Raw genomic sequence first — 16387 nt, 5'->3', positions numbered from 1 at the left:
TTATCTATTACTCTGTTGACTGAGCAGAAACACAGACAGACACCAGACAGACAGATGAATGGATGGAGGTGACATGAAGGTTGGTTGCTGAGCTAATCAATGGATGTGTGAATGCAATGAATAGACAGATAGGTGGATGAAAGGTGGCGATGGTCTCATCTGATAAGGCCAATTCTAGTTAGTGTATCTGTCAGTCTTCCTGGAGGATAGAGGGATGAAGAAAGGGAGAGAGAAAGAGGACCCTCATGCTTGTATATAGCCACAGTGAGTAAAGTGTCACTACAAAATTACACAACTGTGAGGTGAAGGTCAACATTCATATTCTTTTGTAACTCACCTTAATTATTTTTTCATTATTTCAGTTGTCAGATGTGTGTGAGGTCAGGAATGCTTGAAAACCTGTAGAGGGGTCAGACAGTTAAGAAGATCATACAGCTATGCATTTAGTATTGTATTTAACACCCCAAAAATAATTGGTAAAAATAGATTGAACATGGGCAATTAGAAGAGTACTATGATCAGACTATCAACAATCATAATGTTAGCATTCTTGTTCTGGGGATCACATTCACACACAGACCAGAACACAGTTGGTCGAGTTTGACACATTTTTCTATTAAGTCAATGGTCCCTCGCTGAAATGAATAACATTTACCAAAGAATACAGCAAGGTTGAGACATGGTGGGGTTTAAGGTAAAATCAGCAGAAACATTTACGCTGTGGAGAACGTGTGCTACAGTACAGCAGCACCCCCTGTTAGTAAACTGTTGATAGTGCATTTAAAAGATAGAAAAAGGGGTGTCATTCAAATTAGAAAATTATGAACAAAACAGATTAGGCTACATGTTACTGTAACCTTGTGAACCATGTGATAAACGAGAAAAGTATGATTGGGACATCTACCTGTGAAGTAGGATGATGTCATAAATACCCATAACATAATTCGGTAATGCAATGGAAGATATAAACCAATTGGATTTTTTAAGAAATAATTTTGTTTACGTTTGCAGTTATATATGTGCAATATATATATCGCTTCATTATTTTATATTTATTAATGGCTTCTGTCACATAGTTAGACAATTCAATTATAAACGTCCACCTTCAATATCACCTGGCTGCTATCTCAAAGCTGTTACTGGTACAAGATGTACATTTTGTAAGTTGTACATTGTGTAGCTTTAACTTTCATTTTTTATATTTTATGAATGCTTGTAATTAATATTAAGCAATATTTGGCTCTTTACTTGCTGCAACAATGTACATTTCCCCTCTCTGGGACCAATAAAGGTATTGTGATTCTGATATTTCCATTTGTAATATACATTTTTGAACTGAATCAGACCAAAAAGCAAAAGTGTTCCATCCATTAATAACTAATTAAACAATAACCCAACCATCCTGAAAATGAAACCAGGAGCACAGAGTAGAATCAACTTGTTTATTAAACATTTAATCAACTGTTTAATACATCAGAACATCAGACTGAGCTTTAGCTGCTTTGTCAAAAACAGACAGTTACTGTTAGCTTATATTGTCGCAAACCTAACATTCAATCTCTGATAGCGGAGAAAACAAAAACACTGAAAATGTTTGCGCCATCATGAAGTGAACCTGAAGAAAAAGATCCCTTTAATTAAATGAGTGAAGTAATCGTCAAAGTTAAGGTGTAATACTGAGAATATCAACAGCACAATGTAGGAATACATTCTGTCAGGCAATATTTAAACCACTGTTGTGCTATTTTGGAGTTGGTGTCCATAAAACACTGATTGTCAACAGAACTGAGGCATGATTACCTGGTACAACTTTCAAAACAGTCAGGGATACAAAGATCTGGGAACAGAACAGGAGATTAGATGAGCATCAAACTGGGGTTAGCAGCAAAATGATGTCTTAAGGCAAATGCAGTGAAAAGTCAGCAAACCCGTTTCTGCCAACGACCACAAAGAACTCCTTAAAGACTTTTAAATCCACCTGAAGGGAAACATTTGACACTTTCATACTTATTCTGCATATTTCCATTTTCTAAAACAGTCAACTTGTCCACTTGCCTGCGGACAATCAGGAAACATTTTCCATCTTCCAACCCTACAGCTTATTTCCAGGTAAAAGAGCTAATACTGCAGGAAGGCGATTTCTATATGAAAGAAAAACTGAACACATGCCGAGTTTAGATATGAGCCGTTAATGAAATGTCTACAGTAGACTAATGAAGAACCTTGATTGAAGCATCACTCATGTCTGAAAACTATTTTTGTCATGTTACCTGCTATATGGACAAATCTGAAAAGGTATTCAAGAATATTGAAATCTCAGGGTCTTTTATATCTTCTCCAAACCCAAAACAACAGACCCAAGAACTTCGTGTTAAAATAGTATGTCATCACCCAACAAAATGAGGGGGTGAATTTTGTGAGCAAGTGAGACAAAATGTCATGACCCTTTATCAACCAGAGATAATCACTTATGTCTGTAAAATAGTCTATAACTATTGAGGAAGTTACATTACAATATTGTACCTAGAAAATGGGAAAGCATGTTGGAAAACAAAGGCCAAAATCTCTACTTTAAATTTGAAATTATTTGTCTGATAACTCAGTCCTACAAGTCAATAGAGAGAAGAAGTGCTTTGGATTAGAAGCTAATGCTACATAAGCACACATTTACATCACAATCATGCATTTCACTGCGCACAACATCGAAGCACATTGAGGGAAAACCAATGAGAAGTCCTCTGAATGACTTACTTCAGAGACTAAGAGGCAGTTTACTGTGAAGTACAGTATGTTTGGCAATAAAGATTTCCTGAAAATATCATGTCAATGTTGAATAGAAAAAATGTACTGCATTTGTATTAAATAATATTTCACTTGACTAAATTCAATGAACCAGGCAGTGTTCTTTTGTCTAAAACTAACAAGTAATATGGTCTTCTCATGCATGTATGTCTTTGCACATGGGGGGGGGGGGGGGGGGAGGCTACAAACATACAGCTAATTCTGACGATTTCTTTGAGGCTAAGTACGTACAAATTGATTTATCTAAACGTCGAGCCTGCTATGCTGCAGTTCAGTTAAACATTTATTTGTTTGTGTTTCTCACAGCATTAAAATATGTTTGTTAAAAATCAACAAAAACCTTTCCAGAGTCTATGCATTAATGCATACGGATATTACAAATCTAAATTCTGTTTTTAAGAAGAAAGCTTTTTGTCACTTAAGTGCTTTTGTCAATTTAAAACAAATGTTCTAATAGCTCGAGTGCTCTAATAGTTATTCACTCTTTAATTGTTAAAAAAAAAAAAAAATACAGAGACCATTTTTATATTTAAAGTCAATTAAATCTACAAAAAAAAAGCTTCCTAATTAAATCTGGTTGTAATAACACAAATCCAATTATAGTTTAGGGTAATTATAGATTTGTGTCATTGTTACTGGCACAAAATGCACCACATTTTGTGTTTTCAGCAATAAATGTAACGCACCTTACAAATATTTACTTATTTTTTACTAATATTTGTAAGTTCAAAACCTCAATAGTATGTTTAATAGAGTCGATCTCTGTTTTTATAAACAAACAATGACCTATGTTATTGTGGACATTTCTTGTTTTCAAATAATGTTAAATAGAAGTGATGTTGCTTCTTTAAATGTACACATTAAGGTTTCTTCTAAAGCAGAACTTCTTTAGGTTGTTTGTGCGTTAAGTCTTTCCTAACTTTTCTATATACATTGTGCCTGTTAATGTCACAGAGTTTAGCACTGAGTTTTTATTAGGTAAACTAACTAATACCTAACAGCTACAGGTAAATCTACCAGGGTTTCAATTGATTTGTTAATTTCTTTAACACGACAAGGGAAGAAATGTGTCTTTTTTCTAAATGACACTGGTTCCCCAAACAGGAAAAATCACCTTAAACCAAAGACTTCTGATGCAGGAAGCTGTAGTGTGTAGCTGTGTGTCTTCCTGCCTCTCCCTCCAGAGGGCAGCACTCAGCTACCAGGAACCTTCGCTCAGGTTTGGAAACTAACTGGGGGAGAGGTCATCAAATGTGTCAGCATGAAATATTCTTTCATATAGTTAAAGTATCTGCTTGTACTCGTATGACCATCTTGATCACTCATCCTTTGAATCCTCTTCATGTTCAGCCACAGATTCATGAAACCGTTCTGGTTTCGAAACAAACCCAGGAAACATGGGCTTCCTATTTCACACATAAAGTAGCTTCTCTATTAAAACTCTTTGTGTGAGTCTTTGAGGGCACTTTGGATCTTACCCTTTACTTGTTTTATGCGTGCACCTGTAAATTCAAAGAAAAAACTGAAGTACCACCAGTATGTTAGGTCTGCAGGTATAATAATTTACTTCACTTAAAGACCACTTTCTTGGACATACTCTGTGTCTCAGTCCTCCACCTTTGGAACTGAAAGAGTATGCCTTAAAGTCGTCCATGTTGCTCTGTCCTGTTGTGGTTTTGGAGGTCAAGGACTAAACCTTCAAGTGCCGCCGTTGTTACTGCACTACTCGTCTGTGAGGGATTCAGTCGCGGCTCTCCTCGACATTATGACTCCTCCATCACCTCCATGACGATTGTCCGGGGCCCGGTTAGGATCAGGCTGCTGACGGTCCGGTAGTCGTGAGAGAGGACGCACAACCCGTTCACCGACACCACGAAGTGACACACCTAAAGAAGAGACCAAACGGAGAGAAGATTGATGCTTTGAGTAATGCTCTCAAATTTCACACCAGTTTAACAAAAATGTAGTCAAACAGAGGTGGGAGGGAAAAGATGGGTGGCGTAAAGACAGGCATGAGAAGAAGAGAGAAATAAGAAATGATTTTATTGTGGAGTAAAATGCTTATCATGACTTCACTCTTTGAGCTATGGGAAGACAATAGCGTGGTGTGTTCAGCAATGTTATCCAGTGTTTGAGGCATATTAGGATCTGTGGTAAAGAAGGAGATCCTCAACATTAAGGAGAGGTTAAATGTTGAATGTATGGTTACCCTGGTTAAAATGTTGAAATCACCAACAGCTCATAGTCTACTGATGTTATAATCTCTTGAACCGATGCGCTCTAATTTGAGGAGAGGATGTCTTTTTTAAACTTTAGAGTTTGAATAATTCACAGAGGCTGAATGGATTTTTAACATACATCTTACTTTGTTCTTTTGTAATTTTGCAAATGAACTGGACATTTCTGGGGTTTCTTCAGGGTCTCCATTGGAAACCATTGTAACTGATGTGAATCTAAATGGACCATCACTCTCTTCAGGGCTTTATTACTTCCAAGCTTCAAGGGCCTCAAAAGCTGCAGGCTTACTGTGTGTCAACTGATTTATAACTCTGTCCCGCCAGGAAAGTAATGTTTTAAGTTTGGTTTGTCAGCAGGATTACAGAAAAAGGACTGTCCCAATGTCTATGAAACTTGGTGGAGGGTGTAGCTTGGGCCCCGCCCAGTGTCTCCACTGTCTAGCAAAAGAGAACGAATTCTCTGCAAAATGCAAACAACAGATTTACCAAAGTGCTAATATTGCTGCAAATGTTTGCCCGAGGCCCAGGAACAGGTTCATCCAGCCCTGCCATTGTCCTCAAATGAGCTCTCCAAGCATTTGATGTGTACTGGGGATGAATGTTTGACACTCCAACATTTATTTTATTTCTCTGTATTTTCATTTTTATATCAAAATGTTTGTGTCATCTCTAGTGAAGATTGCCGGAAAAATGATAAAAACGGTGCTCACAAAAAAAACCTTTTCTGTTGCCTTTAGAAAAACAATTGTCAACTCACTTAAAGGTGGGGTATGTAATTCACTTCAGAAACACTTTTTGTTATATTCCATGGAATTCTCTTAACATCCCGATAGCAATGAATACATGAAATGCTTTGACAATAAATACATAAAAAATGTCATCTGTGGAAGCCGTAATACTGTAAAAAGCACGACCAATCATTTTAGCCAGCCCGGCTAAAATAACTGGATGGCCTACCTGCCTGTCAGCCTTCCATCTGTGCACAAACTTATCTCGTGCCCTCATTGGTCATGTGCGCGTTCGTGTGTGTTGGAGCAGGGGCTCTGTAAGGAAGTCTGAAGGAAGGGGCAGATTTTTTTCGGCAGCGTACTTTCAAATTCTAGCACACTCAAGCTGGTTTCTCCATTCTTACCTACCCTACATTTAAGCAATCAGTCAATAATTCTGTAAGACAACACTGGAATGTCAACATAGTCCAAGTACAAAGAGGAACAATAAACTCTGATAGTGTTGCCCGTCATAAATTACACCAGGTACAAGTGATAGCCACGTTTAAATCACTCCAGTGTCACGCCTGCACCATGCCTTCCTTATCGCTATTTAATCACTGCTCCAACTTGGCAGCTCTGATAAGAAAAAGACAGGTTGCCTGAGTTGACTTCTAGCAACATAATGCCGTCAGTTCTGCAGCTGCGGTTTGGCTTTTTGCAAGCTTTTACAGACACACACTCACAAACATGCAAGCACACTCCCAATTCCTTCCCAAAAGTTTTCATAAAGCTCTGCAAGCGCAAAAAAGATAAAGGCTTGTCAGAGAGAGAAAAAAGCAGATAATTACTCATATATATATATCACCTATAAATCAAAAAAGTGCAGACTTTCTGCTGAGTGAGGACGGAAGAAAAACTTTCACAGATGTGTTTCATTGGCTTCTAACTCAGGAAACATTTTACTGGGAGCATCTAGTTAAACCAAACTATTACCTACATTCACTACTTCCTGTTAGTATGTTTTCATGTATCTATTTTTAAAGCATTAGATGTTTTTTCTAGCCTTGCTAAATATTTCAGGAAAGGAGAGGCAGAGTGCATCATGGGAAAGAGGGATTAAAAGAATGACAGAGTAAAGGAAAAAAAGCCAGACAGTTAATCCTGTGCTGCAGAGGAATTTCAGACTTTCACTGTAATCACATCTAAACCTCTGAGCCTATATCCCACTATTTGCAGAGTCAAAGTACTCTGAACACACCCCTTTTCTACCCACTTCTATTCATTTCTCTCTCCTTTCCACCTTTTCTCTCTCTAGCTCCAACACCTCCCCCACTTTCTCTCCCACTGATGCTTTCTCCCTTCTGTTGGTCTTGGCTGGGGCCACAATCGATTTAATGGCTGCCTGCTCTCAGAGGGTTAAAATCAGTCTCACACAGAGAAAGGAAAGATAGAAGATTTAGTGAGAGAATAAACAACATGTGTTGTTTCTCTCACTAAATATGAGGCCAAGCTGACATATCCATGAAGCAATAGCAGCTGTAAACAGTGTAGAGAATATCCGTTCTTTACGTGACCCCCCTAAAACTGAATGTCAAACAAAAGTGGGTTTGGTCAAAATGAAGGCTGAATGGAAAATGTATTTCAAGATTTTTTGCTCACTAATTAAGGAATAGTATACCTTGTAAAAGTTTAAATATGCAGAAACGTTAGGTTGTAGTTATTTGAAGCATTTCACACTACAAGGTCTAAGCACGAATAAAGTACAAATTTGTAAGATGTTGGCACATCCAGCGTCCTTGAATTCATGATGCAGCAGTTGTTTAACGCAGCACAACAATGGAAGCGCACATTATAAATGATATACCATCAACTAAAAGGCAAGATTAAGTATATTGGTCTCTATTTCAAGTAATAACACACTGTCATTTAGTAAAGACCTGTTCTGCATGTTAATAATTGTGTTTAAAATGTTGTTAGGTAGCTTGTTAAAGTAAACAATCTTTAAAAGTGATCGTTTCTGTTCAAAACCTTTTGAAGAAAAATGCTGAGGGTTCGTTTGTGTGTGCCTCAAAAAGAAAATCAGTTTCTGTGTCGTGCACCTGGAATGTTTATAGGTCAGAGGTTGGAAACTTCAGCTTGGAAAATGCCAACTTCCAAAATGCTTTTAACGCAGCATGCAAATGAAATCAATATAATAAAATGGGATAATATGTTCCGCATATAAATAAACGTACACGTAATATCAAGAAGAGAGAAACCAGCTAGTTACTGATTCACCTTAAAAATCATATATCGTTGAATAGAGATACTGAGTTGATTATACATCTATTATGAGAGAGAGAGAGAGAGTTAAAATAATGTAAAGGAACATATTGGTCAGTAAACATGTACTGGTGTGCAAACATACAGTACAGGATGCACAAATGGACAGAAAGTGAGACACACACACAACCTGCTCTACCTGCTGCCTTGTAAAAGTGCATTAGCAGAGGCTCTAACAGCGATGCATAGGATGGTTACATAAGTGCTGGGATCCATTATGGACAGGATAAGGGTGGTGTGTGTGTGTGTGTGTGTGTGTGTGTGTGTGTGTGTGTGTGTGTGTGTGTGTGTGTGTGTGTAGGATAGAGACACAGTCTTTGAAAGCTTGCATGTGTTCATAAAGAGAAATATGAAGAGCTTTGTGATGCTCTTATTTCTCTGTTGGCCTTTTGCCTGCACCGCTGTGCCAACACCTCACAGCATCTCATTCTTGCTGCTGGGTTGTATTACTGCCTAATATTTACATAACAATAAAAAAACTCAGGAGAAGTGAAAGAGGACTAACCTTTTAGGAACTGCAGGGAGTGCATTAAATTCCTAATAATAAAACTGGTAACGATGTAGCTCCAACTGTTGCACATGAAGAATGTAATCTTCAAGGATCATTTTATATTCAGATTGTGTGTAGGTTTGTTTCCCCTTAGCTTATAAAGATAATGCTGTGTCCTAAACTCAAAAAATAAATAAAAAAACCTCTACAAAATATAGTGTAAAGTTAGATGAGGTCCTCACAATCACTGAGTTCAACTGAGTAATCACACACTAAAGAAGACATAAACACACCTGCTTTCTGAGGACACATTTGTAACCGACTTTGAACCATGACACACATTTCCATGGTGATAAGACATGATATATACGACTGTTGACCGCTAACAGTAACAAACGCAGAAGTCATATTATTTACACCGACCATTTCCTCTTTCAGTGCTAAAACTTAAGATCCTCATCCTTCAATCTCTATAGCTCATGCGCCTTCTAACTGATGCTCCTGCCTTTCCTTTATTCATTCATAAGTTTAATTTGGCGGCCATTAGGGGGAGAAAACAGCAGTAGATTTGCAGTATTTCTCTGTTTAACCGAAAAAAGCATGTTATTTTTTAATCACTGTATGTCAAAACCATGTAGCTGAAGAATTTCCCAATTTATTTTAAAAGGTTATAAAAAACTAAAACATTAACAGTTTGGAACAATTAAAAGATTATACTTAGAGCCTGAGGAAATATTATAATAGTCACTTTGAAACTCTTAGGATCAGTAGTGTATCCTGTGTTTCCTCTCCAAGTCATTAGTTTCTCTGCTCCACTTTTCCTCTTTTTTTCCCATTCAGTCTTTGCTCTCTCCTCCTCTCTCCGTTTTGTGGTGTAAGTCGCCACACTCTGCATTCCCAGAATTCCTTGCTGCCACTCTGCTTACATACCTGCATGCCAGCTATGGAAGCAGAGCCACCATTACCCAGCTTTCCCTCTTCATGACTTGACTTCATGTTTCCTCCCCCAACACTTTCCTGCTTGTACAGCTTCTCTCTGACCATGTTTCTCATCACAGGATGCGTCCCTGTTTTTTTCTTTTTATTCTGCTCCGTCATCTTTGTCTAACACTTCTCGAGCAACCTGCACTTAAATATAACAGTATGCATTTTATTTAAGTGCAGACTTAAAGCACCCACTCTTAAAAATAAAACGTAGTGTGAATGCACTTAGCTTTCCTGTAAACATCTTAGCGACCAAGCAAAGAAGATCGCAGATATCAGAGGCAAATACCAAGTTTTAAAATGCCTAAGCATTTCTCAAAGACTTAAACAACTAAGGGTTTTCTCATATTGCACTGTGGGTCAACAGTTGTGAAGAGAGTACTAAACGGCACACAAAAGGCACATTTCTCCAACAGTAATACCTCCTCATATAACCTTATTCAATTAAGCTAACCCTGTTTTCTGTCTTCCCCACACCCAGTGGAGGAAGAGATGGAGGAAGCACACCAGGCTCACATTTCTGTTAAGTCTCCTTTCATCTCTCCGTCCTTACCTTCATGCCAGCAGCAGCTGCAGGTCCACCGGGATCCACAGCCTGGATGTGGCAGGGTTTGCTGCCTCGCACCACGAAGCCCCAGCCCACAGCATCACCCACAATCTGAAGAACAACATGAAATGTAGATCAATCTCAAAGTTTTTAGCGCCCACTGTTTGTATAGAACCCAAAAACATTTGCTGATGTGGTTGTAGCAAGTGAGCTGATGTTTGTGGTGAATCTCTACATAATATACTGCTTCCAAAAAAAGATCAAACCTTCCACACTGTGCAACATTTCTTTAAATAATGGTACAATATATATGTGTGCATCTTGTAGTATTCACAATTGTTTTCCTTCAAATTATTATCTGAGACACGTGATGAAGCTTCCTGAATATGCACATGACTTTAGTACACTGCGGTATTATCTATAATTGTGTGTTTGTGTCACACATTCCCACATTTGTGTGACTGTTGGTGTGTGTGTGTGTGTGTGTGTGTGTGTCTTACAGTGAATGTCTTCTTTATAAAAGATCCTCCTAGTGTCTGCAGCTCCTCTGGGCTCACTTGCCTTTTCAGAACTGTTGAGAGAAACACACACACATAAGATGTTACTTGATACCCTCTTACTTGATACCATGAAAATCGAACAAAAACACCCACACACGCACGCACACACACACACACACGCACATATTGTTAGTTAGAAAGTGTGTAGAAAGTGCTAATAATGTCACGTGTCTGGAGGCTCACTGCTTCCTGAAACAGTATAGCTCCCTTTCCCCTCCTCCAACTTCCCCTTAACATTACTCACCACATGACTCCACGCAGGACTAAAGTGGACTTTTGTGTCTCGGAAAATGATTTTACTCCCTTAGTACAACTTATGAAAAGCGTGACGTAACAGAAAACTGGGAAGATATAACTGAGTGATCAGCTACAAGGAGCCAATGTACAAATAATCCATGAAGACCCATCAACTGTACCAGGCACTGCTCATATTAAAGACAAATGTGGGTGAGTACGTGCACACACATCTCACATACTTCACAACAAAGCATATGGTTTAATATAGCAGTTGGGATGATATGAAAAGGAAATGACAAATGAGGAAAAAAATATATACATACTTAAAGGTGGGGTAGGTAATTTTGGAGAAACCAGCTCGAGTGCGCTAGAATTTGAAAATACACAACCGGAACAAATCTGCTACTTCCTTACAGAGCCCCTCCTCCAACACACACGAACGCGCACATGACCAATGAGGGCACGAGATAAGTTTGTGCACAGATGGAAGGCTGACAGGCAGGTAGGCCATCCAGTCATTTTAGCCGGGCCGGCTACAATGATTGGTCGTACTTTTTACAGTATTACGGCTTCCACAGATGACATTTTTTTATGGATTTTTTGTCAAAGCACTTAAGATATTCATTGCTATCGGGATGTTAAGAGCATTCCATGGAATATAACAAAAAGTGTATCTCGAGCCGGTTTCTCAAACTTACCTACCCCACCTTTAATGTATTAGATATTGTCTCTTTGCAATTTGTTACCGTTGTATTTCTCTATCTGGGAGAACATCCTTCAAAAAGCCTGAGTGTGCTGTTCAGTATGTGTGTTCCTGACAAAGCACTTGTGGTTTACTGTGTGCTACTTCACTTTAATCTGATGAGACAGAAGAAGTGAAGTGAGTGAGACCCTTTTATCCTCTTGATCTGGTTATTTCCATAATCTCTCTGGATATCCTGATCTCATCACATCTAGAGGACAGCTCCTCTTTAATGCCTCATCGGCTGCTGACATATTTTTATTTGTCCGTGTCCTCATGAAAGCATACCAGACTTTTTTTAATGTCTCCTTGAATGCTTTAGATTCTTTTGATATGATAAGATACGGTTAATTTGGGACAGAGGAGGATTTTGTACGTGTTTGTGTGCCTTCCTTTTCCTGTATTGCATGCGAGTGGTCATGTTAAGAGAGCTCTGGTGCTACAAAGAGACTCTGTCAAGGACTCCTCGATACATCAAAGAAGAACCAACAGCAGTAAAGACACACAAAGCAAAAAACACACACACTAATGGCGCATTTCCACTACACGGCCTCGCTCGGTATGGCTAGGCCTCGTTAGGACTGGCTCACTTAATGGCGCATTTCCATTACAGTTTAGGAACTGGGGTAGTATCTATAGTAACGCAGTGTAGGCGGAGCCGTGACGTCATCTTCAATGAGAACCCCAGAAAAACAACACAGCCGTTAGCTGTTAGCACTCAGAGCTCACAGCTCCTCATATCTGTTCAGAAACTAGACAAAAGTTAAACAAGTACAAACCACAGACTGTCTGTGTCATGGCGAATACAGTCGCTGGTTTATTTATGTCTGTATAGGCCGTTGTTGTGAGTGTGGACGGTCGGAGCATATATTGCGTTAGCTTAGCCAATCTCCATCTAGAAAACACGCATTTTAAAAGGTTTTTCACCTGCCGTCTGTCTGCAGACTTGTCAAAGCATTAATTCATGGTTTTTACTAACCGGTATCAGTATGTTGTTACTTCTGCATCATTTTGAAACGTGTATTACAATTAAATCACGGTCAAATATGTTCATCTTGTTGTAGTTGTAGCCTCCTTGCCAGCGATTCTCTCTCTAGTTTAGCATACTCAGCCCGACTCAGCCTGGTTGTTCCTGGCCCTAGAACCACGATTTTATGGGGCCAGAAAAACTGTGAATTAGGACCCGCTAGCCGGTACTAGGCCAAGTGGAAACGCAACCAAAGACGGGCCGCTGACGTCACAGCTCTCTTAAACGGGGATCCGCGCTGTAGTGGAGACGCGCCATAAATTATTTGCACGATTAGCACACAGCAATATTCCAATTTCTTCCTCAGTTTACACGAGGTCATTAACACTTTGTGTGCGTGTGTTTTGTGTGTTTGGTGTTGTGTGTGTGTTATCTCACCAGATTTGGGGTTGCAAAGCACAGGTGGACTGCTGCTGAGCGTGGGACTGCTGCTGTAATACCCGCTGCTGCCACAGCTGCTGCTCATGCTGCTCCGCCGGACTCCCACCGTCACCTTAATCTCTTTAGTGGGACTCACTGAGACGCAGAGAAACAAAGACAGATGTTAAACAAATACATAAGAAACCTTTAATGTCCCCGGAGGGTCCAATTTGTGGTACAGTACAGTGAATAATGTAGACACAATGAAACACTAAACACCAGTGTATGAGTTAACAAACAGGTAAGAGCAATAAAGCTGGATATAGACAGCAGTTTGACCATTTATTAACTTGGCCTTGGTCTACCTGCAGGTCAATCAACATTTATTTTGGATTAAAGCTCATTTGGAAGACAGATGCCTCATTTAATCCCCATCAATTATCATAAAATGTCACCATAGTTTTAAAAAAGTGGGTTACTTGTTGTAGTTGTCCAAAAAAAAAGGTATTAGTTCTGTAAAGCCTCTTTCCCATTATAAACCTTTCTGACATGGTTGCACACTTCAGTCAAGTTCCCATGGGACCTCTCTCTCTCTACCATTGTTTTATAATTACAAATCTAATCGTAGGCCAAGTCAACAAGACCCAGCACTATTTACTATTACCAACACAATATTATCTTCATATGGCAGATAGAACCAGGACAATGGTCATTTTGTGTGTGTATATCAATACAAGACAATACAATCGTGTTTTTTCACAAAATACTTCAAATCTATAATGGCAATAAAGAAACAAATCCCTTTTCCAAAATGTCTGTCAGGCTTTGATTGAAGGCCACCACACACGGACCACTACCAATAGCTGGCATACTGTGTTAAATAATGTGAGATATGAACATAGAGCAGTGAGTACCTGAGAGGAAGCTGTTGTTGCCTCCATCTGAGTTCTGTTTGCGGAGACAGAAGGGGCTGTCGTGACTCTCGGGGATGCAGCGGCTGCGCTCGTGAAGAAGTTCGATCAACCGCCGTCGTCTCCGGAAATTCATCCTGAACTGGAAGAGCAGGGGCCCGTTGGCAAAGTGGTGTTTGTTGGTGACTAAAAGAAGAATAAATATGATTTGTTAAACATAAGTAGAGAGGAATAAAAACACGGGCATCTTTAGGTTAAAGTTATGAAGAAGGTAGAGATCAAAAGGATGAGGAAATTGATTATGACATTTCTAAAACTATAACATGAACATGAAACATTGTCAGTTAAATGTCTTTCTATACTGTTTAGACTCTGACTTCTTGCACCCAAGTCCGATTATTTTACTAAAGGGCCCTTTTCTTCCCCACATGTCAACTTGGCTCCTGAAATGAACTGAGTTTAATCGAACCTGAAACTTTAAACTTGACAGAGCAGCACTTAACAAACTGTACGCTGGCCTGAGATCACCTGAGCTGATGAACAAACATGAAATGACCTCAGAGAGCTTCAACCTCAGCTACCTCAGCTGGAGGCAGAGTAATCTTTAAAATAAATCAACATGGACCTGACAAAATCACATGAAACTGTCAATTTAATGTTAATGTGCAAGCCCAGGATTTATTTGAGTGAAGTTATTCAATATATATTACAAAAAATAAAGTTTGGTGAACACTGAAGAGAAAAGGTTAAGTCTTACAGGATGAAGCACATATTAATAGTCTTGACTCAAGAGTTGCTTAATCTTTGTTTTTTAAATGAATACCCCGCATTTTATCTAATTATTTATAGCTTTGTTTGTTCATGATTTTGGAAAAGAGTTCAAAACTATAGATTACTTAAGTAAATTAAAAATATATTATTTATTAAAATAAAACAAGGGATGACGATGAAGCACCTAGCAACATACATCTGTAACCTGCTCAGAAATTGAAGCCTAATATTCTGTGTTCAATAAGTAAGCCTGTATTCCTTAAGCCTGCTCACTGCTGCAGACTGACTTATTTTCATCAAAGGCTACGCTGTAACGTCGTATCGTGATGAGTCATCAGGCCCATTCATATCACCCCCCCCACCCAAATAAAACCACTTAGGTAATATAGTGCTCATTAATCTGAGCCATAGCAGCAGATACTCTATTCCAACTAAATTGAATATGTATTGCAGTTACACATTTCAACATCAGTTACTGTATGCCTAACATCTTTAACCTACTCGCACAGCAGCTTAAACTTTATTTAAGACATTGGAACACTGACTCAACGGGAAACCTAGGTAGTTAACTGGTCAGTTGGATTATTGCGTTGCATTTAACAGTTTGGTTTCCTTAAAAATAAATAATGATATAGCCTGTTAGACCTGACATTTGGATTTGGGTATGAGCCCAAATTCTCCGCATGCAACATGAGGTTCTATTGTATTTCTGCTGTGTAGCTATTTAGTTATCGTTTGATTATTTCGTCATACGGAAGACACATTGGGCTTGTGGTTAGTTCACGTGTCCTTTGCAAGGCTAACACATTCCTTTCATCGTATGCGACAAAAGAAAACACACACTATGAAACAGCCTTTAGAGGGGTGTTTTTACATTACATTACATTGCATTTAGCTGACGCTTTTATCCAAAGTGACTTACAATAAGTGCATTCGACCAGGAAGATACAAACTTGAAGAAAACAGAATCATATAAGTACATCAGGTTTCATAGAGCCAAAACATTTCAAGTGCTACTCAACTGGCTTTAGATAAGCCAGTCCTTTATTAGTATATAAGTGCTTTGTTATCAATTCTTTGTTAGTAATTCTATCGCTCGAAGTGGAGTCGAAAGAGATGAGTTTTCAGTCTGCGCCGGAAGATGTGTAAGCTATCTGCTGTCCTGATTTCAATGGGCAGCTCATTCCACCATTTTGGAGCCAGGATAGCAAACCGACGTGTTTTTGCTGATGGGAACTTTGGTCCCCCTCGCAGTGCTGGTGTAGCGAGCCGTTTGGCCGATGCAGAGCGGAGTGCACGTGCTAGTGTTTCACTCTCCTCTCCACATTAAACATGACAAGAAATCAGGAATCCTAGTTTCTCCTGCTAGTTTTCTTCTTCTAGTGCTGCTTATTTAGAGTCAGTTAGACATTTACTGCCCTGCCCAGTATTATCACAGCCTGCTGTTGTCTTTGGCATAGCGATACAGCAACTTTACTCTGACCATTCATGTGATTTATATACTTGATTTGTTTATAGTATGAACATTATCTGCAACTTTAAGGCCCGTTCTAAAGCTCGCATTATCCCTATTCTCAGCTGGTCAGATGTATAGTGTAAAAAAAACAGTGACCATATTGTCCCATGGTAAACAATGAGCACAATGCGGAACCATCCAGACTTTCCTTCTTTATAATATACGTCTGAA

At 39.0% G+C, this 16387-nt stretch overlaps 1 protein-coding gene across 1 annotated transcript in view; it reads right to left on the bottom strand.

Moving 5' to 3' along the window:
• Positions 1-1428: 1428 nt before the first annotated feature.
• Positions 1429-16387, bottom strand: part of deptor (DEP domain containing MTOR-interacting protein) — a 29928-nt gene continuing 14969 nt past the window's right edge. Inside the window, exons 6-10 of the mRNA XM_034127760.1 lie at positions 13933-14115; positions 13037-13174; positions 10593-10663; positions 10099-10203; positions 1429-4688 (exon numbers count right to left, since the gene is read on the bottom strand). Coding sequence (XP_033983651.1) covers positions 4566-4688; positions 10099-10203; positions 10593-10663; positions 13037-13174; positions 13933-14115 — 620 coding nt within the window. The 3' untranslated portion in view covers positions 1429-4565. The remainder of the gene's footprint in view (positions 4689-10098; positions 10204-10592; positions 10664-13036; positions 13175-13932; positions 14116-16387) is intronic.

The sequence above is a fragment of the Trematomus bernacchii genome, unplaced genomic scaffold (genome assembly GCF_902827165.1).
Source record: "Trematomus bernacchii unplaced genomic scaffold, fTreBer1.1, whole genome shotgun sequence".
Classification (NCBI taxonomy): domain Eukaryota; kingdom Metazoa; phylum Chordata; class Actinopteri; order Perciformes; family Nototheniidae; genus Trematomus; species Trematomus bernacchii.
Note: the sequence above shows the minus strand (reverse complement) of the source record. Positions and strands in the feature narration are given on the sequence as shown.